Source organism: Lentinula edodes, assembly GCF_021015755.1.
Source record: "Lentinula edodes strain Le(Bin) 0899 ss11 chromosome Unknown C8R40scaffold_23, whole genome shotgun sequence".
Taxonomy (NCBI): domain Eukaryota; kingdom Fungi; phylum Basidiomycota; class Agaricomycetes; order Agaricales; family Omphalotaceae; genus Lentinula; species Lentinula edodes.
In genome coordinates, this window is record NW_025764329.1 from 633,017 (window position 1) to 658,165 (window position 25,149).

General features: G+C 48.4%; 6 protein-coding genes across 6 annotated transcripts; 3 read left to right on the forward strand and 3 right to left on the reverse strand.

Annotated features, from left to right (window-relative positions):
* Nucleotides 1–10: 10 nt before the first annotated feature.
* C8R40DRAFT_1161376 (ribosomal protein L5 domain-containing protein) lies at nt 11–1,658 on the reverse strand (the record flags this gene model as incomplete). The annotated part of the gene is made up of 4 exons (XM_046230114.1): nt 11–94; nt 615–1,072; nt 1,130–1,193; nt 1,656–1,658. The coding sequence occupies 4 exons, from the start codon at nt 1,656–1,658 to the stop codon at nt 11–13; spliced, it is 609 nt and encodes a 202-aa protein (XP_046085197.1).
* Nucleotides 1,659–2,012: 354 nt separating this feature from the next.
* Nucleotides 2,013–2,600, forward strand: C8R40DRAFT_993284 (uncharacterized protein; the record flags this gene model as incomplete). The annotated part of the gene is made up of 3 exons (XM_046236745.1): nt 2,013–2,070; nt 2,124–2,225; nt 2,281–2,600. Coding segments are annotated over 3 exons (480 nt in total), but the record flags the coding sequence as incomplete, so codon positions are not given.
* Nucleotides 2,601–3,528: 928 nt separating this feature from the next.
* C8R40DRAFT_1161377 (vesicle transport v-snare protein vti1) lies at nt 3,529–4,433 on the reverse strand (the record flags this gene model as incomplete). Its single annotated transcript, XM_046230115.1, has 5 exons — nt 3,529–3,628; nt 3,691–3,752; nt 3,803–4,159; nt 4,213–4,271; nt 4,328–4,433. 5 exons carry the CDS (start codon nt 4,431–4,433, stop codon nt 3,529–3,531), a joined length of 684 nt encoding a protein of 227 aa, XP_046085199.1.
* Nucleotides 4,434–4,520: 87 nt separating this feature from the next.
* On the forward strand, nt 4,521–5,960 carry C8R40DRAFT_1111340 (uncharacterized protein). The gene is made up of 6 exons (XM_046228354.1): nt 4,521–4,622; nt 4,676–5,139; nt 5,201–5,425; nt 5,477–5,579; nt 5,629–5,750; nt 5,802–5,960. Exons 2-6 carry the CDS (start codon nt 4,930–4,932, stop codon nt 5,856–5,858), a joined length of 717 nt encoding a protein of 238 aa, XP_046085200.1. The 5' UTR covers nt 4,521–4,622; nt 4,676–4,929; the 3' UTR covers nt 5,859–5,960.
* A 10,156-nt stretch (nt 5,961–16,116) lies between these two features.
* Nucleotides 16,117–19,100, reverse strand: C8R40DRAFT_1172038 (nucleolar protein 14; the record flags this gene model as incomplete). Its single annotated transcript, XM_046231808.1, has 7 exons — nt 16,117–16,527; nt 16,580–17,368; nt 17,420–18,217; nt 18,265–18,330; nt 18,380–18,456; nt 18,509–18,773; nt 18,831–19,100. 7 exons carry the CDS (start codon nt 19,098–19,100, stop codon nt 16,117–16,119), a joined length of 2,676 nt encoding a protein of 891 aa, XP_046085201.1.
* A 136-nt stretch (nt 19,101–19,236) lies between these two features.
* C8R40DRAFT_1048408 (uncharacterized protein) lies at nt 19,237–24,884 on the forward strand (the record flags this gene model as incomplete). The annotated part of the gene is made up of 10 exons (XM_046224500.1): nt 19,237–19,902; nt 19,952–22,717; nt 22,767–23,092; nt 23,160–23,439; nt 23,505–23,651; nt 23,712–23,784; nt 23,838–23,983; nt 24,041–24,477; nt 24,534–24,704; nt 24,758–24,884. The coding sequence occupies 10 exons, from the start codon at nt 19,237–19,239 to the stop codon at nt 24,882–24,884; spliced, it is 5,139 nt and encodes a 1,712-aa protein (XP_046085202.1).
* Nucleotides 24,885–25,149: the final 265 nt, after the last annotated feature.

A 25,149-nucleotide genomic window follows, 5' to 3' on the forward strand; every position in this document is an offset into this window, starting at 1 on the left:
CTGAATTCGTTCAGATAATATTGCCGAAAAATGTCGAGTTCTTACCAGCTGGAGACCACACTTGTTTTGGATACGGATATCGATCACCACCGCCCTACAAGATACGGTCAACATAATGAGGAGAGAGGAGCTTGAGTACTACCATTTCGATGTCGAGGAAAGTAAGTAGAAGAGAATTGTAGATGTTCCCGCGCTTACGCTTAGCAAGGATTCCAACGTCAACCTTGTAACTCAAGCTCAAGATCTATGCCTTTTTGACACCGTATCAAGTCAGGCTATTGAAATATCTAAGCTCAATAATCAGTACCTAGTTCTCAGTGGACGGTACTAGTAGTCTTGTACATATTCGACCAGCATATCTCATATCTCAACATAAAGCGAACTACGCTTTCTACTGAAAAACTCGGTAAATGTATAGCTTTCGACCTCGGATGTCGTCTCATTGCTAGATGGCTTGTGGAAGACGTGTGGGAGGTACATATTGCATACGTATCATACTGGTCATGGGGTAGAGGTAGAAATAGAGTAGGATGTGATGCAATGGAGTGAAAGCGTTTATTTCTGAAGGAAAATGAGCCAAAGACATATGAGATGATTGGTATGAGAATACTCACCAGGATAATACCGTCGAATCGCTGCTTGAACCAGGCCATCGTGTCTTCCTTCTTGATACGGTGCTGGAATCCAATGCGCGCCTTCTTCTGCTTTCTCCTTGCTACCCGGGCACCTGGCCTGCCCATGACCACGAAAAAGTCCATACCAAAGATACCAATACCAGGGTCATATCGAGCACCCAAATCGATGTGTTCCTGGATTCCGAAACCGAAGTTTCCAGTCTCTGAGAAGTTCCTTCGTCGCAGCTCGTATTCCTTCACTTTCAGTCCTCGTTCAAGAATCTCCTCTGCCTTCGGTCCACGGATAGTTACGTGCACGGCAATCTTTTCGTTACGACGGATACCGAAAGTACGGACAGTGTAACGTGCTTTTGAGGTGACCGGGGTTTGACCAGTGAGCTGTTCGAGGACCTTCGAGGCTCGAGTTAGTCGATCACCAGATTCACCGACTGAGATGTCTGTAGAGTCAACAAATAATCAGAAACCTTGAAATTCAAGGGTTTGAAAGCACGAACTAATGACAAGTTTGTCAATGCGGGGCTCCCGCATGACATTCGTCGGTGTCGTTTTCTGGTCGGCCTGCAGTAGTGCAAATGTTCAAATAGATCCTATATCCAGGCATTGCATATTATACGCACCATTTTGTCGGAAATATCGAGTCGTCTTGCTGTCGACGGCTTGCTTGAGATTCAATCAGTGTTGTGATTAGAAAAGCCTGGGAAAGCTATGTAGTACTATAAGCCACCATTTGGCTCTATTTGGACCCGGCGGCTTTGTATCAATCCCTGCCGAGTCTCGGCCTCAGGATCCTTGAAGTTCAATTCAGACGGTTTATCATCGTGAATATCTATCTATCCACCCATCCATCAGCTTGCTTATTGAGGCGAGCATTGAGGGCATCACGCTCGGATCCCATATCGCCCAAGCCAGGAACGACGCTTCATCTTTGTCCAGATTTTCCGGTAGAGTATGGTATTCAGGACCACGATCTTTAAGAACGGTAAAACTTCATTGAACATGCTCATCTCATGTCGGAGTCACCATCGAGACAGCTTTCCCTGAAGAAACCGCTGGTACTGATACGCTGTAGCTGAACGCTAGCAGAGTCTAGGCTTTGTGTCGCGAATGGCCGACGAAGGACCGGGTACTCCGGTTAAGGCGGTGTATTTCCCTTATCTGGTTCTCGGTAAGTCAAGAATTCTCTAGGCTGCGACCAGCTTCGCGCAAGTTCTATGAATTTTCTCAACATGCCCATAGTCGTTATCGGGCTTCGGTGCCCACCGGAACTTGCAGCCTACTCTTTCCGTGTTGGCATATAAAGTGTTTTTTCTGCGATGGGTCATTCCAGAGATCACTTGAACAAACTTCTTTTCACTTGCGTATTGAACATACCGCCAGATGCTCGTCTGTAACATATGTATAGACGAACTTAACGAGCCCGTATGTCTTCCCTGTGGTGAGCTTCGAGGTTTCCGTCCATGCGATTTTTTTCGCTGAATCGGATGGCAGGCCACGTATTTTGCGGGTCGTGCATAGTTCGCACCGTAAACACGATCAAACCAGCGACCAGTCTGCAACCTTGTCCCACTTGTAGAAGGTTGTACTCTATCAGTAAGCTATTTGACCGTTGTGATGACGACTGCCCCTCATGCAACTTACGCTGCAGTAAATGTCGATCCCTCGACAATCCCTCCGCCCATCCGTCCTCACTTAGTCCCGAGCATACGGAAACTCTACCTAGGTGAAACTAACACCAAATCTTGGGATTCGGCTACCCCTTCATCCGCTGCTGTATCTGAGTGCGGCCGGCTCGCAGCGGAAAATAAAACTTTGCGGGTCAACTGTGCCGTGTGGAAGAGAAGAGCGGAGCTTCACGCCGCTGCCACTCTTGGATTGCTGAACCTTGCTCGACTGGCTAGGGATTGTAATCAACAATTGAAGAACGAGAGGGACGACCTTGAGCGACAATGTAATTTATTGAAGAGGAAACTGGAAGCAGAAGAGTGGGTATCTTTTCGTCGTTTGCCACAGCATAAGCCCTAACCTTTGGTCTTGCTTGTTTAGGGCCTTTTCTCTCTCCGAACCTATCGTTCTTTCCGACAAGTTGACCAGCGCACCTCATTCAGCACAGGCTGCACCTGCTCCGTTACCAAATATTTTTTCCCTTAACAACGAGGATGCGGCACTTCTCACTGCCGCTTGCGCTCCTTATGCTCGACGAATGCCGGTATCTCGAGCTTCGTCAGCTCCAGCCATCTTAATCCCGAATACCTCAGGAGGAGTACCGCCAGAGCAGAACTTACCGCCCTCTCTGAAGCGGCGAAAACTGGACGAGTCCCTTCCTTGTCCTTTCTCCAGCACAAATGTGCCCTTCGTGAAGCTAGAGAGCACAAGTCCCAAGGCGCCACTGGCTCCTCGGAAAAGAAAAGAACTCATGCTATGACATTCCGTACTGACATCGATATGATATTTCAACGACACCATAACCCTCCTCATCTGCATATTGCCTGAATTATTCCACAACCATAATGTAGTATATTGTAGTTACCCTTGTATATTGTATACCATGAAGATATACTATTTATATTCCACTCTGTAGACGTCGCACTGTTCTTTCCCTTGTACCATTCCCTCCTGATACACTGTTCATACACGATAGAACCCATAGAAAGTACTATAGACGTCACATTGTTCCTTTCGTATGGAGCTAAAAGCCGCAACGAACCTAAACGATTATTGTTACGGCGAGGACGCAGTCCTGGTGATATGGATAAATGCATGCGATGCGTACAGATACAAACGAAGTAAGATGTTCATGATTGTAATGTCCCAGGAAATGAGGTACGAAGGAGATAAAATAAATAAGTCAATAGAGTAAATAGTTAACAGAAACGCAGAGAAAAGACGTTTCCAGTTAATGACGACGGTAAAATAGCTTGAAGTAGAGAATGAGAACAACGACGACAATGAGGACCAGTATGATTCCGGCAATAACGAAGCGCTGCTTGTACATTCTACAAAGAGTTGCGAGTGAGCGGCACGGAGGAAGAGGGAGTGCAATGCTTGTAAAACATACTGGCGAATCATCTTCTGTATAGTCCCCGAAGCCCGGTCGATGGATGCCTCCGCTTGGTTCAACTGAAAGCATTAATTTAAAATAAGATTACGAACACCAGATAATGACATACGGTATGAGACGTATTCTCAATCTGTTCCCTTTGCACTCTTAGTGACCGCAGAATATCTGCACCTAGATCTTCTGTTTCTAGTGCCAGCCGCGTAGAGTTCTCAATTCTTCGACTTCCATCTGCGAGAGTTTGATGTCCAGCTAATAATTTTGTCCTTTCGTCGGCACGCTCGTCGTACGGATCGTCTGACATTGAGGTCGAGTCAAAGCGTATGAAACTCCGTGTCGTTTGTGCATGGCTTTCCTTCGCAATCTTCTTGTACCTGTTGAGATCGAGCTTGGCTTGCTTCAAACGGTTTGTGTATTGAGGACGAATGGATGCTGGTATTCCTTGGATTTCAATTTCTAGTTGTGAAATCTATGCGTATTATGTCTGAACAAAGACCAACTTCACGAAGGTTCCGTACTCACTATGTCGTCCGCTTCATCCAGCTCAATTTCGACACGTCGAAGAGTAGCTTTGCGTTGTTCTACATTCACCAACTCAACAAGTCTGCACAAGGCAGGAGCGTCAATCAAAGCATACCTCCTTGCTGTTCTTGTGCATCTTTTTCCAATTTGTTGCGTACAGAGCCAATAAGATGTTGGTAGTCTGAATGGTAAGCATCGAACAGGTTATCTGGAGTAGACATCGTGACGGTTGTTAAACAACTTCGTATTATGGAAATTACAACTGTCATTGATGACCGATTAGGAAATAAACTCCCACTCGTATATCTTGCTTGGACCAACATTGCCACCTACTGCCAGCTACTGCCACCGTCAGTAATTGCAGTATGCCACTCGCCGTGCATGTTCTTTGACGGTTAATGTCGATGATTGTAAACGCAAATCAGATTCAAAACTTGCTGAGTCAAATTGATACGCATGCAAGGCTATCCAAAAACTCCAGTGACGTCTGGCTGGAGTTGAGGAGCTCTGGGCTGCGCCACTTATATGCGTTGTATCAGGTACCGCTAATAACGTGGTTGTTCCTAGAAGTTTGTCTTCAGAAATCGAGGCGCGCATTACAGAACAATCACATCATCCAGCATCACACATGATATCACCTTTACAGGGGTGGTGCGCATAAACATATATAGCGGTGAAAAAAAAACGTCGGTAATCCTCCCCAGAACTTTCACAAACATGTCAGAAATCAATGTCCAAGATATGCGCGACCCAAACACCGCCGCAACCCCTCCACCTGACGTGGCCCAGAGAGGACCACCAAGTGACACTAGCGATGACCGCAGTGACGATGAAAGAAAGAAAGACGCAGAGCTTGCTGAACGCTTATCGAGACTTATCGAGGATGCCAACTCACGGGTTGTACCACTTTGCAAAATGATACGCAAGGTGCACAACTATCGGTTCCTCTTTTCTAAAATGACTTTGTGACTGATTAAAATCATTCTAGCACATCGAGAATATGGAGGCAAGGAAGGATGAGGATCGCGACGAGGGTGAATTGGTTCAACAAGTCAAACCTCTCCTCCAACAGGCTGAGAAAATCCTCAATGAGACTATGGGAATGATCAAAGGCGCGGACCCAGATAACCGCTTGTCCGACAGAGCTAAACGACACGCTCAAACCCATAATGCTACGCCCGAGGAGCAAAGACTTGCTGAGGCCCTCAAAGTGGTGCGCCTGCCTTCTCTTGCGTTACATTCAATGTAATGACTGTCGTCGTAGTTACTGGAAGAAGTCGGCGGCACAATCGAATGGGCTAGGGACAAACTAGATAGTTTCCCGAAAGCAAAGAAAGATCTTGGGCCTCTACTTGATGCACTCGGCCGTAGGTACTTTTTATTCCCTGTTGGACAAGCAATTGATGATTACTGCAGAACCATTGACTCAAATTGTCGGAGGAGTCGGCCTTTTGCTAGCTGGTGTGCTCAACCTTCTTGGAAACCTACTGAGCGGCCTGGGACTAGACAGTCTGTTGAAAGGAATCGTTTCGGCCACGGTAGGGTTTCAACTCCATCGATGAATGAAAGCTGACAGGTTGTTCCCTTAGGGACTGGATAAAATATACAACGGTCTTGGCTTGGGCAAATGGTTGAACACAAAATAGACGTTGTATCACATACGATGAATGGACCCTGTATGAGTATGCATGTATTTATTTCCGGCCTCTGAGCACGAGGTCTACATATAAGTGGAACATCAAATTTCACCATTCAAATATTCATGCCTGAACCTTGGAAGTGAGAAGGACAAGAACTGTACATACGCTACAACGTCCCCAAACAACCAAATCTCTATGCTGTAAACCTAGACACGCAGCTTGTGTCATGCAAGTTTTGACTAACTTACTGACACAGTGACAGATATCGTCGTTAGACTTGCAACGGGTGTCCGGTTTGTGAGCACTGAGATTATTATCTTCGTTGCGGAGAAGATATCAGTTCCTATCGATTGTATTTCAACGAAAGCCCTATCGCGAATCTTCCTCGAATTATGATTGTCTGAACCCTGTTTGAACCTGTCTGGAACAAGACTTGGTTAATCTAGCGACCTGCGTCGCTTGGCGCTCTCGAAGCACAGTTCTTGGTTCGCACAGCACTATAGAAGCATAAGACTTCCACTTAGCCAGCCATACCCAGCTTCAAAAAGGTGGTGGACGAGCGAACTCTCCGAGATGAAGAAGGCCCTCAATCGGCTAAGTGCAAAATCTTATAAATACAGAGCAATACCTGATGACGATTCACACAGAGAACTCAGAGAACTATGGACCCAGTACAAGGCCCTGATCTTCAAGGAGAAAGAAGAACACTGGAAGGATTTTCTGGACAACGTCGATACGGATTCTATATTCACAGCAGCCAAATATGCCACTACCCCCAACATAGATCAGGATACAACAATGGTCATCCCGGAGCTAAAGGCCCTCGATGAAAACGGAGCAGTAAGGCGAATAGCGAGTACAAATGAGGAAAAAGCAGCCCTACTGGCAGAAACTTTCTTTCCTTCTGCACCGAGAAATTACTCACTAGACCGCAATCCCTGCAGAGACCAACTTCTGAACCCACCGCCAATCACTCAACAACGGATCATCGATGCGCTTCAGCGACTGAAATCGTACAAGGCCCCAGGACCAGACGGAATACCGAATATCATCCTCAAAAAATGCGCGGGAATGCTAGCACCTTACCTATGTGAAATATACAACGCCATAGGATACCTGAAGGCATACCCAAAAGAGTGGCTAAACTCCACTACGGTGGTGATCCGAAAGCCCGCAAGGAAGTCCTACTCCCTACCTAAATCGTATCGTCCAATTGCACTGATTAACACATTAGCCAAAGGTTACACCTCGATTATAGCAGAGGACATCATCTTGCCACACAGCACAACCTTCTCCCAGACACCCAGTTCGGAGGTCGACCGTGTCGAATGACGACAGATGGCATACACATGGTCATAGACAAAATCAAAAATGCATGGCGCAATAAAAGAGAGGCTTCCATGCTATCCCTAGACATTGAAGGAGCCTTCCCAAACGCGGTCACTCAACGACTGCTATACAACTTGCAAAAACGACGCATCCCGGAACGACTGGTGCAGGCAGTATCCCTCTCTCTCAAAGGGCGCGTAACTCGACTCAAATTTGGTGACTTCACTTCTGCGCCTATCTCACTTACTAATGGCATTGGACAAGGGGACCCGCTGTCGATGATAGCCTACCTCTTTTACAATGCTGACTTTTTTGATATCGCATTCAAGTCGCGACGGCAGGGCCTCTCAGTTGGCTTCGTCGATGATAAGAACATACTGGTGGAAGGAAAAAGCCTAACGGGTAATGTGGAGATGCTTGAATCCTTCATGAACAAACCAGGAGGAGGCTTCTCATGGGCAATGAAACATAACTCCTCCTTTGAACTCTCAAAACTCGTACTCACTCACTTCCCCAGACCCAAAACCAAACAGGAGGCACCACCACCAGCCCTAGTCCTACAAGGAACTGCAGTTACGGAGAAAACTGAAGTCCGAATGCTCGGGATAACTCTCGACTCAAAACTGAAATGGAATGAGCAAGCGGCACAAGCCGCTGCCAAGGCATCGAGCATTGCCTCAGCGTTCTGGAAGCTAAGTCGCCCGTCTGCTGGAGTCTCTCTGAAAATGATGCGTAAACTATATCTAACAGTGGTTATCCCCAAAATGACCTATGGACTGGACGTCTGGTACACCCCCCTGCATCAGCCTGAAGGGGCAAAAAACCGCAGAGGCTCACTAAAAGCACTACGAAACTTCACACGTATACAGCGAATGGTAACCATCACAACAGCGGGCGCAATGAGGTCATCCCCAACGGATCTCCTCGACATTCACACAAATCTGCTCCCCATGGACCTCATGCTGGAAAAAATATGTCACCGGGCCATCTTACGGATCTACACCCTCCCAGATGAGAACCCAGTAGTTAAAATCGCTCAAGCTGCCTTGCGGCAATGGCGGGTAGAGAAGATGGCACCCCCGCTGAGACTCCTCCCAAGAATCTTTGGCCTCCCATCTGTCACGAAGCGGCAGAGGCGGAGTGACTAGCGGAGCAGGAAAGCGGAATGACTAGCGGAGCAGGAAAGCGGAGTGACTAGCAGAGCAGGAAAGCGGAGTGACTAAGCAAGGCGATGAGGCGGAGCAACTAAGCAAGGTGGCGAGGCGGAGCAACTAAGCGGAGCGGAGGCAAACTGGTCCCAGATAATGACAGAGATATATTGAGTATCGTAGTCATAGGTAACAATAAGTAAGCACATACCTGGTCCCAGATAATGACAGAGAGGTCAAGATGAGGGACCAGGCTGTGAGGGGCTGGCTTTATATACATAATCCGATCTGCGAGAAATGACGATGTAATACTGTACAGTTTAGGAACAAGGAAGGTGGCGGAAGCCAGTAGAAGGAGAAGGGTAACAGGTGGATCAGTAATCGATGATGGGGATCAGGTGGGTCAGTAATCGATGGGATTTGACAGTGATGTAATCGTACAAGTAAGGGCGTCGAGACGGTGAGAAAAGGAAAATGATAGGGGCTACATACTTCATGACATTACCCCCCTTCTTATGACCATTGCCCTCGATGGTCAAGCTTTTGCTGCTGTGGGGTGTTTCTTGTGGAAGGCGCGAACAATTTTTGGAGCCCGGCTCAGGTTGGGCGCTGGTTCCCAGGAGTTATGCCCTGCGTCGTAACCCTTCCACTTTACCAGGTATTCCAACCTCTTCCACCGGACCCGACTATCCAGGATTTCCTCTACTTCATACTCCGGTTCGTCTTCATCCTCTAGGTAGACCGGCTCTGGTGGTGGTGGTATTTCTCCATTGATAGTGTTACCTTTCCAGGGGTAGAGTTTGTCAACATGGAACACAGGATGAATGCGGTCAAGGGAGATAGGGAGGTCAAGGCGGTAGTCCAGGGGTCCAATCTTCTCCAAGATTCAGTAGGGTCCGAGCTGTCGATCTCCTAGCTTCTCACTGGACAGTTGGAGGTTGATGTCTTCCGCACTGAGCCAGACAAAATCTCCGACTTTGAACTGGTGGGCTTTCCGTTTTCCTCGTTCGTATCCCTCTTTCTGCTGCTTTTTCCCTAAGTGCAAGGCAGCCCCTGCGTCCTGTCGGGCTTCCTGGAGTATCCGTATGCGGTCATCTACAGCTGGGATCCCGCTGCGTTGTCCAACTGGGATGTTGAACAAGGGGAGATATCCGTAGGTTAGCTCGAATGGGGACATGCCTAATGCAGAATGGGTCCGTGAGTTGATTACGAATTCAGCCATTGGGAGGTGCTCTGCCCAGTCATCCTGCCGACGGCCTACGTAGAGTCGAATGTATTTTTCTACTTCTTGGTTGGCGCGTTCAGTTTGACCATTAGACTGCGGGCGATACCCGGAAGTAAGATCTGATTTTATTCCCAGTCTGGCAAGTAGGGATCGCATGAGTTTGGCTGCAAACTGAGGCCCACGGTCAGACTTGAAGTGAAGAGGGAGCCCATGAAGACGGAAGATTTCTTTGTAGTAGATGTCAGCAACCCCTTCTGCAGTGATGGAGCTGGTACATGGGAGGGCATGAATTTGTTTCCCATAGAGGTCTGTGCAGACTAGGACTGCGTCGTATCCTTGGGAGTTAGGTAGTTGCGTTATCAGGTCCACCCCTACCTCTTCCCATAGACCCAAGGGTACGTCTAATGGCTGAGTTACAGCTCGTGGGTGTCTTTGGATCTTTTTGCGTGCGCACGTCTCGCATCCCTCTACGTACTTCTCCACAAAGGAGCGCAGTGTTGGCCACCAGAAATGGGTGCTAACTAGATCGAGTGTTCCGTGGAGCCCAGGGTGTCCGGCAGTGGGATGGTCATGACATTGACGTAGTACTTCGGTGCGCAGATCATTGTCTGCTGGCACGTACACTCGTCCTTGGTAGTAGACCAGACCGTTGTCCTCCTCCCATTCGGCGATTCCATTGGCCAAGCGCTGTAGTCCATGCTCTTTGACTGTTTTGAGACCTTCCAATACCTGTGCTTCCCGCTGTGAGGCCTTCCGGATGTGATCCTCTAAGGGGTTCCGTAGGATAGAAGCTGCAATTTTGGTGAAATGGTTGGGCTTAAGGACTGTCTGCTGTCGATTATCCTCATTGTCTAGTACCTGGTGCGCTGCCATACGGGAAAGAGCATCAGCCTGAGTGTTTATTCTACCAGGGCGGTGGATCATGTGGAAGTCAAACCGTGAAAGGTATAGAGCCCAGCGAGCTTGGCGGCGGGTGAGGTCTTGAGCTGTGCGCCAAAATTCGAGGTTAGAGTGATCAGTGATGATGTCAAATGGCTGGGGTAGTCCCTCCAGGAAGTTCCTCCAGTCCTTCAACGCTTCTATGATGGCTAGCATTTCCCGGTCATAGATCTCATAGTTTCGTTCTGCTGGTTGCATAGAGGCTGATCTGAAGGCGACGGGGTGCCATTGGCCATCATCTTGCTTCTGCATGAGGGCACCGCCGGTAGCGAAGCCTGAAGCGTCTACCTCGATTCGGGTTGGTCTGTCCGGTGTCCATAGGGCTAGGATGGGTGCAGAGATGAAGGCCTCTCGGAGAGTATCAAATGCTTGTTGCTGGGTGTCCATCCAGGTGAAGGATATATCTTTCCGAGTGAGGTCGTTCAGGGGCCTGGCTATCCTTGCAAAGTTCCGGATAAAGCGTCAGTAGAAGTTAGCAAATCCAAGGAACCCTCGTAGCTCTCGAAGGTTAGTGGGGGCTGGCCAGTCGCGAACTGCAGCTACCTTTACCGGGTCCATCCTCACCTCCCCTTCTGATATAATGAGGCCTAGATATTCAATCTGTTGTTGTTCGAATTCACACTTCTCCGGTCGTAGGTATAGATCATGCTTCTCCAACCGGGTTAGTACTTCCCGTACCACTCGTCGATGCTCCTGAAGATCACTGCTAAAGATGAGGATATCGTCTAGGTAAACCGCTACCTTTCCAGCTGCAATGAGGTCTGCAAATATAGCATTCATAAGTGCTTGAAACGTTGCAGGGGAGTTGGTGAGACCAAAGAACATAACCTTAGGCTCGAACAGCCCTCGTGTGGTTGCAAAGGCCCCTTTCCATTCATGGCCTTTCTTGATTCTGACATTGTTATAGCCCCAGCGTACATCAAACTTGGTGAAATATCGAGCCCCTTGAAGCCGACTAATTATATCAGCCACCAATGGGAGGGGGTAGCGGTTCTTCACTGTATACTCATTCAGTTTCCGGTAATCCTGTACAAAACGGAGTTTCCCATCCTTCTTCTTCACAAAGAAGACTGGGGACGAGATGGGTGATTTGGAGGGAACAATGTAGCCTTTCCGCAGATTCTCTTCCAAGAAGCGATCCAACTCCTCCTGCTCATTTAGGGACATGGGGTAAATCTTGGTGCGCATGGTCGCCGGTGCTCCAGGTATGAGATCAATTGCATGGTCCCAGGGCTGGTGGGCAGGTAATCGTTCGGAGGCAGATTCTGAGAAAACCTTTTTGAAATCACGGTACTGCTCAGGGACCATTTCTTCAAAGGTTTTAATGGGTTTGTCTCGGTTGGCTTCCTCTGCTAGCTGCTGGGAGTAAGTGAATCCTGCAGCGCACCAGACTTCCTCGGTCTGTTCCTCTAGGATTCCTGCTTTTACCCATGCCCGGCGAGTTTTATGATTGGCTCGGATTCGGTGTATTGGTGGTTCTTCCACCACTGCTGATTCGCTCTCTTCAAGGGTCGCTTCCAGTGGCACCTCAATGTGAGGGGGTTCAGCGGGAGGTTCCAGGTTCGGGAGTTCAGGGATTGGGCTTTCTGTGTTAGCGGCGGCTCGATGAGAGTATGAGATCTCCTCGTCTGGGACTTCTTCTATAGCTACTCGAGGGGGCTTTACTGAAAGTCGTCCTTTCTCCCAATCGATCTCCAGATTTACCTTCCGAAGCCAGGGGAGTCCAAGGATGACGTCTTCGCCTCCTAGGTTGGTGATCAGAAAGTCCATCCACCGCTCTTGATTATCCACTGTGAGTGCTAGGCGTGCAAAATGGGTTATCCGTCCCGCTCGGTTAGGTGTTCCATCAATATTAAAGACGTCAATTGGTTTATGAAGGGGTGCATATCTTACATGGTTCCGGGTGGCAAAGTCTTGGTTCAAAAACAGGGCGGTAGCTCCACAGTCTACCATGGCTGCAGTTGTTATACTATGATTCCTTCCTCTTAGTCTCACATGAATTCGGAAATGTGGGGAAGTGGAGTTTAATTCCCGGATCGACGATATTGTACATGATGGGTGCGAGTCATACGAAGAAGTAGCGAACATAACAAACTGATTACGGGGTACTCTTGGTGCAGCCGAGGCGGGTACCCTCTTTAAAAACCCTGTTGAAAGCCAGAGGACGAGGAAGACATAGCGTTAGCACGATCGAGTAATTCCCTTATTTGACCAATCTGGTTAGAAAAGTCCTGGTTAGGGGGGCTCGGAGTAGCAGGTACGGTTGCAGGGGCAGATGTTGGGGTCGAGGAAGCAATCTGGACGGATTCATTTGGGAATAGGGAGAATGGTGTGGGTCCCGTAGCGGATATCTGCTGGCATCGAGGTTGCTGGCGTCGGCCTCGGTCTCGTCCGAGTCCCATGAACTTGTCTTGGCAGACTGCTTCCAGATGTCCTCGGCGTCCACAGTAACGGCAGGTAGTTTCTCGGTGTGGGCAGTTTTGCTTGACATGACCTTGGGCACCACAGCCGAAGCATCGTCCTCGCATGCGGGCTAGGAATGCCTCCCTAGTATTCCCATTACTAGTGTGGGTTGCATCAATGTCCATAGCGTGGGGGTCAGCAAGGGTAGTGTGAGCAGCATGTGTGGGAGTGTGTCCAGAGTTCCGGCCAGTCATGGTGGGATCATGCATGTAGACGTCCACTGATATGGCTCATTTGATTGCCTCCTTCAGAGTCAGAGCAAGTCCTTGGGCGATGTTTACAATGATGAGATTTTGTCGGATCTCCGGAAGTAGGGCAGTGAAGAAGCGTTCTCGTAAATCAATGTCAGACATTCCAGTCCGATCCCCAATATCCTTGAACTTCTGAGCAAATTCCGCAACTGTCTGACCTTTACTTTGCTTGAGATTTTTGATCTCGCTGCGAGCTTCCATACCCGGGTCTACTGACTCAAAGCGTTGAACAAACTCTTTCAGGAACTCCTCCCAATCTCCTCCGAAGGGGGGATGTTCCGCATTGAAATGTAGCAAATGCGGGGTTGCCCAGTCACCCGCACTTTCAGTGAAGAACCCTAGGGCTGACTTGATAAGCTTTGCCTGACTCTTGGTGAGATCAGGTTGTTCCGATGCCCAGTTCTGGAACTGAGCCATGAAGCGACGCGCCTCAGCGCTATCTTTTCCCTTGAATACCTCGGGTTTGTTCATGTTGGACTTGGAGGATGAGCGTTCCTCCATGGCTGTAGCAAGGTTGGCTACTTGTTTAATCAGCTGAGTCATGAGATCTTCTGCAGAGGCGGGTGGGGCTGGTGTGGCAGGCGGAATAGGAGTCGACATGATAGGAGTAGGCAATCGGGGTTGGGGAATTGGCAAGAAGGTGATATTGCTCACGGTGAGTGGCTCTCGGATTGAGTTCGAAAGGGCGTTGGGGCAAGGTTGAGACTGGCAATCGCGCCAAGTATCGTCGTTGTTATGGGCGTGAGCTTGGTCTCTGGGGTCAAGTGCGTGCGGGAGTGCGGAGCAGTCTATACTGGCAACAGGTGTTTCAGAGTCGGGCGGAACTGGGGAAGACGTGGTGTCTATAGACCCTGCAAGGACAACCTTATCGGTAGGCTGTCAGTGCAGTAATGGATCTTGACCTAATGTCACGAAGCGGCAGAGGCGGAGTGACTAGCGGAGCAGGAAAGCGGAGTGACTAAGCAAGGCGATGAGGCGGAGCGACTAAGCGGAGCGGAGGCAAACTGGTCCCAGATAATGACAGAGATATATTGAGTATCGTAGTCATAGGTAACAATAAGTAAGCACATACCTGGTCCCAGATAATGACAGAGAGGTCAAGATGAGGGACCAGGCTGTGAGGGGCTGGCTTTATATACATAATCCGATCTGCGAGAAATGACGATGTAATACTGTACAGTTTAGGAACAAGGAAGGTGGCGGAAGCCAGTAGAAGGAGAAGGGTAACAGGTGGATCAGTAATCGATGATGGGGATCAGGTGGGTCAGTAATCGATGGGATTTGACAGTGATGTAATCGTACAAGTAAGGGCGTCGAGACGGTGAGAAAAAGAAAATGATAGGGGCTACATACTTCATGACACCATCGCCAGCTACGGTCGAAACGATAACCTCTCCCCAACGCACTGCCCAGTGGACATCCCCAATTGAAACTAGGATCTTGAAGAAAGACGACGCTTCTCGATCACTGGAAGAGGAATCGGCCACATACAAAATCTTCTCAGACGGCTCAGGGTATGGGGGAATGACAGGCGCGGCAGCGGTACTGTACAAAAACGGTCAACTACTCACAGATGCAGTCCTCCGATACCAGCTAGGACCTATAACAGAACACACAACATATGATGCAGAAGGAGTAGGCATACTGCTGGGACTACAGCTAATAGATAGGTACGTGAACGAACCTAATCACCTAAGTTCATTAATCTGCCTTGATGGCCGCTCAGCCATAGAAGCACTGGAAAGCCGCCTCCCAAAATCTGGCCAGAACATAATCGAAGCGACACTACGAACAGCGAAACGGATGGCCAAGGCGAACAACACAGAAAAGATCTCTACAATAGCATGGATCCCAGGACACTGCGGAATCGAGGGTAATGAGCGGGCCGACAGAGAAGCGAAGAAAGCAGCAGAAGGAAACACCAGTGCAAAGGTGGACCTCCCTGCGTACCTGAGGAATGGAAACCTACCTGCCACGGCTTCAGCAATACGGCAACATTTCCACAAAAGCCTGAAAACAAGATGGGCGCACCGGTTCTCCAAATCACCGTGACACGGGAAGTTTACTATCATTGACCCAAGGGGAACTAACTCAAAGTTTGCAGAAAATACAGGGGAGATGCGACGAAAGCAAACAAGCATCCTATTCCAACTGCGAACAGGACATGTGCCCCTAAACTCGCACCTCCACAGGATCGGAAAGGCCGACAGCCCAAACTGCCCACACTGCGACACCGCAGGGAGGACATCCATAGAAACGGTAAAACACTACATTACTGAATGCCCTGCCTACAGGAAGGAACGATTTCGCCTACGACAAAAGCTAGGAAGACAAACCCGGTCGCTCCAATACCTCTTATCAGACAAAAAATGCATTCCACACTTGCTACGATACGTAGGGGGGACAAAACGTTTCGAAAAAACCTTCGGGGACGTGACCCCAGCAGACACAAATAACCCACCCCCAACCACTCGAGCCTAACGACGAACAAATACCCTCGCTTGGCATGCGCACAAAATAGATCAGGGATTACAACTGTAGTTAAAGACAGCGCTACTAACCACAAGAGACGAGCTAACACTACTACCTACACTCATCCCATCCTATTCCCTATGCCACCGACCGTTTCGTTGGCTCCATTGAGCCCATCGCTGATTACAAATATCTCCTATGTATTACAGATATGTACAGCTCAATTCCTCCAGCCTTAGGCAAAGGTAGACGACAAAAACAACTCTAGGACGAGTTGGACCAGAGGGGGATGTAGATCCGTCTGTGGGGCTTTCGTACCTGGAGGAATTAGAGCAGGCCAGGGGCCACATAGATAGTCTATGCGCATCATGAGGTCCGCCTCCGCGCGCAATAAAATGATATTAAAAAAAAAAAAAAAGAAGCATAAGACAAAAAGATCATTTTCTTCCAGCTCTCTTTTTCTCCTTCGCCTTTTCCCTCTCCATTGCCTTTTCTTCCGCCCTTTCACTTTCCAGTGAACCAAACACGCGCTTCATACGTTCTCTGTAACCTTTGTCCTTCTCCTTCTGTTGAGCCTGCTGTACCCCCGCAAGGAACCTCGCATCTTTGCGAAGCTCTCTAATAGCACCCTTACGTTCCTTCTTGTACTCATTCCGCAATTTGGCAGCCTCGTTTCGCTCTTTATCGGGATCCTGATGTCTAAGGTACGAGGACGACGTAGAATCGAATTTGGGCACATATGAAGGGATCGGGATGGCCTTGTGTGCTTGCAGCATCAGAGGACGTCGAGATTGACGAGTAAATTTGAGCAGTCGCTCGATGATTTCCTTTGTTGATGTAGCTCGAGCCTGTAGTTACAAGTTAGACGGGAATAATAAATAAGCAAGTATAACAACATACTTGAAGGTCGTCTTCAAACTTTTCCAGTTTGAGATTTTGCAAAATCTGGTTAATGGGATCGAATACTTCGACAAATGCTTCTAAACCTTTCGAAATATTCGCATATCGACCGAGCAAATCTAGCGAAAGTGCCAAAAGGTTCAGTTTCGATGCGGCATCGTGGTTCTGGTTAGTGAGGAGGTCGTTTAAATCAGGTTGTTGAATTTTTAAGCCTTTAGCCATTTTTGCGTCAAGAGTCAAGTGACGACAGTTCGTCGACCGAAAATCAGGCGATGGAAATGATCCCGGGAGTTGGGACGCATCCTGATACTTGCTCGGAGCGAGGTGTAAAACGCTGTTGACTAGACAATTCACCGCTTCCGGGACGAATCGCTGAGATAACTGTTCATATTGAAGGAAAATCGTACAGAGGAACAGTCCACTGGTGATATCACTGAGAGACCGTACTCGAGCTAATTCAAGGTATGCGCCCATTAAAATTCGTGTTGGGGTGACGACAGCATGGTTCATGTCACTAGTCGGCCACAACGAACCAATTATTCGGAGGATCGTGAGCTCGGCGGAACCTGGCCAAGTTTTTGCCTCTGGTTGCAGAGCACCTTGTGATAATCCACGCTTGAGATTTTTGTGCATGAGGACGAGTTTGCGGTTAAAGTGTTCTGCAGACTGGATGGGATATGCTTTTGTGAGGGCGGCAAGATGCGGGAAAAGGGAGGAAACAACGGAAAAGGACGGTTTTGGCGGGGAGGATATGTAAAGGATATGGTCAATGAGGACGCCAATGAGACCCTGAGATCATTTCAGTGAGAAGAGAAAATCAGCGGCGAAAGGGTCACGAACCTGAAGCTTGAATTTGTTATCGGCGGCCAAACTTGTATGATATAAAGTTCTTATGCGTTGGATGACTGTCGGAACGTCATCGTCATTTACAGTGTCGACAATTTCGAGGAGCTCTTCATGCGATGAAGGGCAGGGAAACGTGAATGGTAATTCTTTGCCCTTCCCTTTCAGAGACGACAAACTTCTCTTTTGAGATGTCCTGACAAGCTCCTCATCGTCTTGATCTTCATGATCATCCCCCTCTTCAGAATCATCTTCGTCTGCACCCTGTGCACTTTCGCCACTATCACCGGTACCGTCATCATCGCTTTCCTCTTCTCCACTATGGGCACCCTCCAACCCTGTTCCCAGACCGTTCCATCCCAACTCCTCATTATTAAAATCATCTTCCAAGTCATCGCCGCCTCGTTGACGTTTTTTAGATCTCCCTTCATTCTCACTATCACTATCTTCTAAACCCAACATGCGTTTCCTTCGTCGCTTTTCTGCTTGTTCCAAAGCCTCTTTCTCCTCAACCGCCAACTCCTCCTCGGTTTTAGTTCTATCTTTAGGTTTGGCCCGCTTATCAAATGCCAACTCTCGAACGGCTTGGTCGTAGTTGGCTGTCTTCTCTGTTGCGACTAATGCTGTTTCAGGGATGGCAACAGATAAGGAGGGACCAGGTGCACCGAGTGGTGTTGAATTAGACCCAGTTGCAGACGGATCGGGAGCGTAGAGAAGACTTCGTAAGGAATCAAAGGCTTGATCAAGTTCGTGTCGAACATTTTCCCCTTCTTCTTTTTCCATTTGACGACGTATCTATCTTAAAGTTAAGACGTGTTCAGATATAGAAAATATACACATACCTTATGTCCTTTACTCTTGGCTATAATTTCAGCCATAACTTCGGCTTTGGATTTTTTCCTGGCTGGCTGCGGATATGAATTTCAGATATTAGTAAAATTTTGGGGTAATAGATACCTCTCCGTTATCCTCATCTTCGTCATCGTCAAATCCACCAAAGTGTGTGTATTTAACGATATCTTCATTAATTCGGCCTAGGAAGCGATTTGAGCGATAAAGGAAATGACGCTTGCTTAAATTGATTACCGGTTTCATCATCTTCGTCCTCCTCTTCGAGTCCGATGTCATCAAAATCATCGAGTTTGGATAAACTTTGTCCATAGTGTGTAAGCTCATCTTCATCTTCGAGGTTGAAGGCAACTCCTTTAGAAGCACGTTGTCGTTCCTTCGTGAATCGCTCTAGCATACGTTCCTCCAAGCTCATGGTCGGGTCATTTTCACCAAAACGTCGATCTATTATGCCTCCTGTTCGGTGTCTCTCCTCATATTCCTTCAGTAGTGTTTTCTTTCGCTATTCCGTACGTCTTCTATGATCACTTATCCCTTCATGTGGAGGAGATAGACTTACCTGCTCAATTCCAGCTGTTTTACTCTGGGCAGGTTTCCCGGTGACACCCTTCAGCTTACGACCTCCTACATCGTGCTTTAACTTGGTGACTTTAAGATCGAAAGGATTGAGCTTCCGTTGTATTTCATCTAATTTTGCGGCTCGTTTCTCCTTCTCCTTCTCCTGTGGCGCAGAGCGCTTGCGTTTCTTCCCATTCTGACTATTATTCCCGGTGATTCCAGCATGAGATAGAGCCGATTTTAGCTGAGAAAGCTGAGAGCCTTTGGCCATGAGCGGACTGAACGAAAAAAACTGCCGTCGGCAATTAATTTCCTTTACGGTCACGTGTGCTGTTCATATTAGAATTCAACCCATCAAACGCAGGGATCACCCACCTACCAACTAGGACGCGAAGTTTATTGCCAGTATGGCCTCAATGTTAGAGACTCCTTCGAGGATATGGAGAAGGATTGAAGCGGAAGGCAGTCGGGATATGCCTTCACTGCCTTCGGTTCCAGGCTTCGATGATTCTGCAGAAATTTCCATCTCTAGCGATGATCCACGACCATATCACGGCGAATACGAAGTAAACGAAGAACCAAGCTTTGGGCACATAGCCTCCCCTATTCACTCGACACCAGCTGCTTCCTCCCATCATGCCTCAACCATACGTGCCACTTCGAGCACCTCCAGCACTACACGTTTTGCCCACTCGCTCGCTCGCTCAGGAAGGTCTTCTTTAGCTCATTCTAGCATCTCTAGAGCATTATCGGCCCGCCGAAACTACCCAGATAGTTTTGAAATTAGCGCGATACCGTCACTTCCAGACGACGACATTGGACGCCGGAGTGACTGTTCATCTGGCGAAATAGACGATGATCTTGTAGGAAGTAGAGAGAGCGCGCCTGAAGGATATACATATACCTCCGATAGGATACGAATGCCGATGGATGAAGACGCTAATTTCGACGTTTCCTTAACTGATGCTTTAGAATCGATCAGCTCACCGTATCAGAGTGAGCCAGAACGCGGCCGTACTCCCAAAGAGCAGTCATACATCGACTACGAAGTTTCTCTGAAATCTTCACCAAAGGTACGTGTAGGATTTTAACAATTGTATACTTAAATAACACGATACCTAGCCTACACCGCTCAGCAGTAAATTTCGTCATGTCTCTATGCGACGGCCCATGCTCGAAAGAACCAGGACACCGTCCTTGTCACGGACGTCTCTTTCGCCTGTGTCATCTCCTTCAAATTCTACACCTCGAAGCGGTAGATCACTGGCCATGGACCGTTCTACCAGTGTTTCCCCAATTCAGGGACTTTCGATTCCTCTTCCGCCCTCTCATGCAAACTCTCCCGCTCCACAAAGCCCGGAGCCCAACATCAGTCTAAATCAATCTGAACCGAACACTTCGACCAACACCCAGTCGATGGATATTACCGATGCACATGATTCTCCTATTAGATATCTCGCTGAGTCAGGATCAGAGGCTATAGAGGGAAGGGACGAGTCCGTGGAGAGATCTGTTGCTGGTAAGGAAGATACTTCCGAGCATACCTTTTCTACCGACGATGGCCCTACGCCCTACGCCGTTATAAAGAACGAGAATTCACGTTCTCCCGAAGGTCTTGCGAGCGCATTTTCCTCACCTGCGACCTCGATGGCAACGCCTACTCCTGCTTTTACTCGCCCGAGGGCACGATTCAATCTACCAGAAGGAAGCTCATCTGATGAATCCCATGAGGCACATAGAGAAGATCATGCAATACACGACGAAGAGATGTCCTTGGAGGAACCTATGACACCTCAAACGCGCAGGCGTTCATTCTTCTTGTCTGTAATCAATTCGACGACGCGCCCCAGGATGAAATTCCCCACCCCTCATCCTCGCGACAGAATCGTCCCAGATACTCCCAGTATGATGGATGTTATACCTGGACCTGCCAGTCGAAGTATCGTTCAACACACGCCGATCGCGTTCCCCTCAGCTTTTGCTGGGGCAACTCCTAGACCCCGTTTCAAGCCTAGTAGCCGACTGTCACACCCGCTGGCTCAGGCTCACACCTTGACTTCATCATCTTCAACATCGGAGTCTGAACCTGGCGAAGAGACTGATGGTACCGTTCGTCCTGAGAATAACGACGAAATTAACAACGAACACCTACCGTGGTCTACACCCGCTCCAGTAGCTTCCGTGGCCCACCTTTCTCCGTACGATGAAGCGGCATTGAATGGTGCTTCATTTGTCTCTACTGCCTCATCCCATGATTTGACAACGCATCCTCGAGCAAACACCTCCTTCGATCCAGCGATGGGTTTCGGTGGAAACGCACCCGGACACGGGGTTGGTCGTTTTAATGCCAACAAGCTGAATACCTATCTGCATGGGCTTAACAGAAAACTTCAGGAGGAGAATGAGGCACTAATGGAACGCAATCGTATTCTGGAGGAAAATCAAGGCAAATCAAGTTCAGCTAGTATTCCGCCGACTCCCGTGGCATCCGCCATGGGCTCTAGACGCCAAAGCGGGGGTAGTAGACGCCTTAGCGCTGTCTCCAACTTGGGCGATCTACAGGAGGAAGCAAATGAGGCATGGATGGAAGAAAAGGCAGAATTAGAAGAAATGGTAGACGCGTTCAAAAACGAGGCTGAACAATGTATGAAGGAAAAGGAAGAAGTAGAGAATGCTCTGGAACGTGAAACCCGAGAGCGGGCGAAGGATAAGGAGAGATGGAAAGAAAGGATGAGTGAGGTTCAGAAGGGTGTTGAGGACATTGTCCGCGATCTAGAAAACAAACTACATGCTGCCCAAGAAAACGCACAGAATGCAGAAAAAGATGCTCTAGGACAGGCGAAGGACCTTGAAAAGAAGCTTGCGGAAGCTCAGGCGCAACGAGATGACGCTGCTGCAAGGGCAGAGAAGGCCGAGGGCGCTTTAGCAAACAACCAGGATCTAGGTGGCGAATTGCGAAATGCAAACGATCGAGTGAGCTGTCTCATGGGTGACTTGAGGAATGCCAACTCTCAGATCGAAGAGTTAGAGCAGGAACTCGTACGGTCCGAGGAATTCGTTGATGGTCTCGAGCGCAATCTCACAGAGCATAAAAACATCCTTGTTGACCTTCGAAAGACTCTGGAGTCCAAGGATCAACAGATCGAAGCTCAACGGATTGAGGTCCGTCATTTGGAACAGGCTCATCAGAAAACTGAGGAGGTGTTAAGTGCTACCCGAGAGTACATAACAAAGATCGAGGAGGATGCGTCTACCGCCGTTGAGCATGCTGAAGCCCTTGGAGAGGAACTCGAGGCTGCCAAAGAGGAGGTTCAACATCTAAAAATGGTTGCGGCAGATAGAGAGGCTCAAGGTGAGCAACTGGCCAAGGAAGCTGAAAGGGCTGCTCAACTCGCAAGGCAAATGGAGGAGGCACTCGAAGCTGCAGAAAAGAAGATGGCTGAGGATGAGGATGACCTCGCTGCTGTGAATGGGAAACTGAACGCTCTTGAGAGAGAGAAAGAGCGTCAGAAGGAGCTCAGCACTAGGTCCATCGATCAATCTCGTTTGGCTTCTGCCACCGCCGCACAGGTTGCCGCTCATGAAGCAGAAATTGAAGCTCTCGAGCAAGAACTCGACAATGCCACGAAGGAGATTGCGAGATTGAATACTGTACTCAACCAGTCTCCCGCACGGAAGGCTGTTGACAAGGCGAAAGACGCGAAGATCGAAATGCTCGAGCAGGAGAACGAAGCCTTATCCGAGCGAATCAAAGCCTTAAGAATGACGATGAACGACTTTAACACCCCAAGCAAGATGATCAACAACAGTGGTATTTCTCCAATGCATCGTCGTGCACTCTCGATGTCCATTCGAGCTCCTAAAACTCCAGGTGGACCTCTACGAGATGTAAGTTACCGCTTGATGACCCGACTCTAACTCATACATTTTGTCAAAGATGTCATGGCTTAATAGCACTACCGCGGATCTTGTCAATGGTTCCCCGCTTGTTGCAGAGATTTCTAGGTTGCAACGGGAATTGGACCGTGCCAACGAAAGTATTGACGATAAACTCGATAAGCTTGAGGATGCTGGTCTGGGTGTCGTGGGTTTGACAAAAAAACTCGAAGATGCTCGTTCCAAAATCAGATCGCTGGAGGACCACATTGCTCGTTTGTCCCGAAGAGAAGAACGTAGACTTCGTCGCCTGGAACGGATCCGATGCCAAAAATGCTTAACCAAGGTTGATGTTCGCAATATAATACATCTTTCGGAAGATGAAAGGTAAGCGTACATTTTTTTTCAATCGATCCTGTCAAACTCGCTTATGTCTTCCTCGTGTCGATAGTAGTCTGTTTGAAACAGGGAACGATATCCTGCCCTCAGAACCACCGACACCTCCAACCAAGACCAGCGATGCCTTGCGAGAAAACCTCCGAACCGTTAACTCTCAGCTGCAGGAAACCAAGAAGCAATGGGAAGATGAAAAGCGAAAACTACTTGGAGAGAAGGCTGTTCTCCAGGATGCAGCTAATCGATTGAATGCTGAGGTACGGGACATAAAAGTAGAAGCATCGAAAGCTTCCGAAGCTCAGAAGATGAATGGCCGCCTTCGTCAAGATATCCAAGGGGTACGTGAAAGTCGCGTTCACATGTGCATTGTGCATACCATTGTCTGACATGAATATAATTTAAGGACCTCGAGAAAGCCCGACGCACCATCACTGAGCTTGAAAGTGATCTCAAGGCAGAACGGGCTCGACTAAGAAACATGACCGCGGAACAAAGTCGTGTCGATCGGGAGAAGGAGCAGATCTTCGTTCAATTGCAGCGTACGGAAACGGTCAGTTTGCTTGATCCTGTTTTTGAAGACCATTATATTCAAATTCAAGTACTTTTACAGGACATGGAAGATGTACGAACACAGTTACAGTCATGTAAGAAGGAGAATAAAGAACTAGAAAACGAACTACGAGGTAGACTCACACTCTATTGATGGTCGAGTACTTGCTCATGAATCCCCACTCAGTCAATGCAAACATTGACCAACGGGCGAAGCTCCTCGAGATCAAAGTTGCTGAGAATGCGGAAACGATGGACCAGCTTCGGGAAGAACGAGCATTGCTTGCTACAGATTACAAGGAACTCCAACAACGATACTCTGAGATCTCAGAGGTTTGTTCTCTCTTCTATGATCCTTTAGTACAAATATTTAACGGCCGTATCTTCCAGCACGCCAACCGACTCCTCGACAGCGAAGCAGCTTCTCGAAAAACACACGACAAGCACCGTCATGAGCTCGACTTATATCTGGGCGAAATAGAAGATCTCCGTAAAGCACTCTCTGATCGTTCAGGGGAACTCCACCGTGTCGAAGCCGAGAAACATCGAATTGCTGCTGAGCGGAGTGATGTCGCTCAGACTGTCGCCGTGCTAGAGGCTGACCTTAGGCGTGTAAGGGATAGCGCGGAGGCTTTTGGTCGTGACTTGAAGGAGCTCCGGTTAGAGAAGGAAAGGTTGGAGAAGGAACACCAAGAAGAGCAGCTCAAAATACACCGAGCCAGGAAACAGACTCAAACGCAGATCCGCCTACTCACTGAACAATTAGAGGGTCAACGTGCGAAGACGCTCGAAGCGAGAGCAGAATTGGAGAACCACGTTTGTGCGATGTAAGTCTGGCTCCATCGTGTACGTGTGATCGTCCATTCAACTGATGGTGTTGTAGGGATGACCGCCAGCTATCCGCCCTCAAGCTCCAGCACAACAAAGAAGCTAAGGGCCTGATAGTGCAAATCCGTTACCTCAAAGCTAAATTCACTCGGGAATCAATGATGCGGTTCGATTTAGCCTACCAGAAACACTATCTCCTAGTTCTGCTGAATAAATTTGAAAAGAGGTGCGCGACCTCCTCCAGATTTCCAGTAAAGGAGCTCATCCGTTTATCTACAGTGAAAAAACCATTTCTGCTGCAATCGCAAGAATTGGTTTCCCTGTGGCCGCGCCTCCTTCTCGACCAACGAAACCCAGACTGAAAACCATTATTCAGTCGATTATCTTCGTTGTTCGAGCAAGGTAAGCAAATGTTTATCCCTTCCCAGTTGATAGTTCTGAATTGACCATTGTTCTCTGTACAGACGGGCAAGTGAGCAGTGGAGAAAGCAAAATGCGTCGAGACAAGCGATCGCTGCTGCTTTGGATAATGTACATCAAAGGAGGGCGGCTAAATCGTCGAAATCATGATCCACCTTTCTTCCAAATGTTTTTCTCGTATGTTGTAATGTATTGTATTTCAGTTTTGATATCAGTAGGGGCATTTGATTTGTTAATTGTACACTACTGTA

What these genes read in the sequence shown, in the direction of transcription:
- C8R40DRAFT_1111340 (XM_046228354.1), top strand. Translation starts at nt 4,930, where the DNA reads ATGTCAGAAATCAATGTCCAAGATATGCGCGACCCAAACACCGCCGCA. An exon ending in TTTGCAAAATGATACGCAAG is followed by an intron (nt 5,140 to 5,200) that starts GTGCACAACTAT and finishes AAATCATTCTAG; the next exon opens with CACATCGAGAATATGGAGGC. An exon ending in TTGCTGAGGCCCTCAAAGTG is followed by an intron (nt 5,426 to 5,476) that starts GTGCGCCTGCCT and finishes CTGTCGTCGTAG; the next exon opens with TTACTGGAAGAAGTCGGCGG.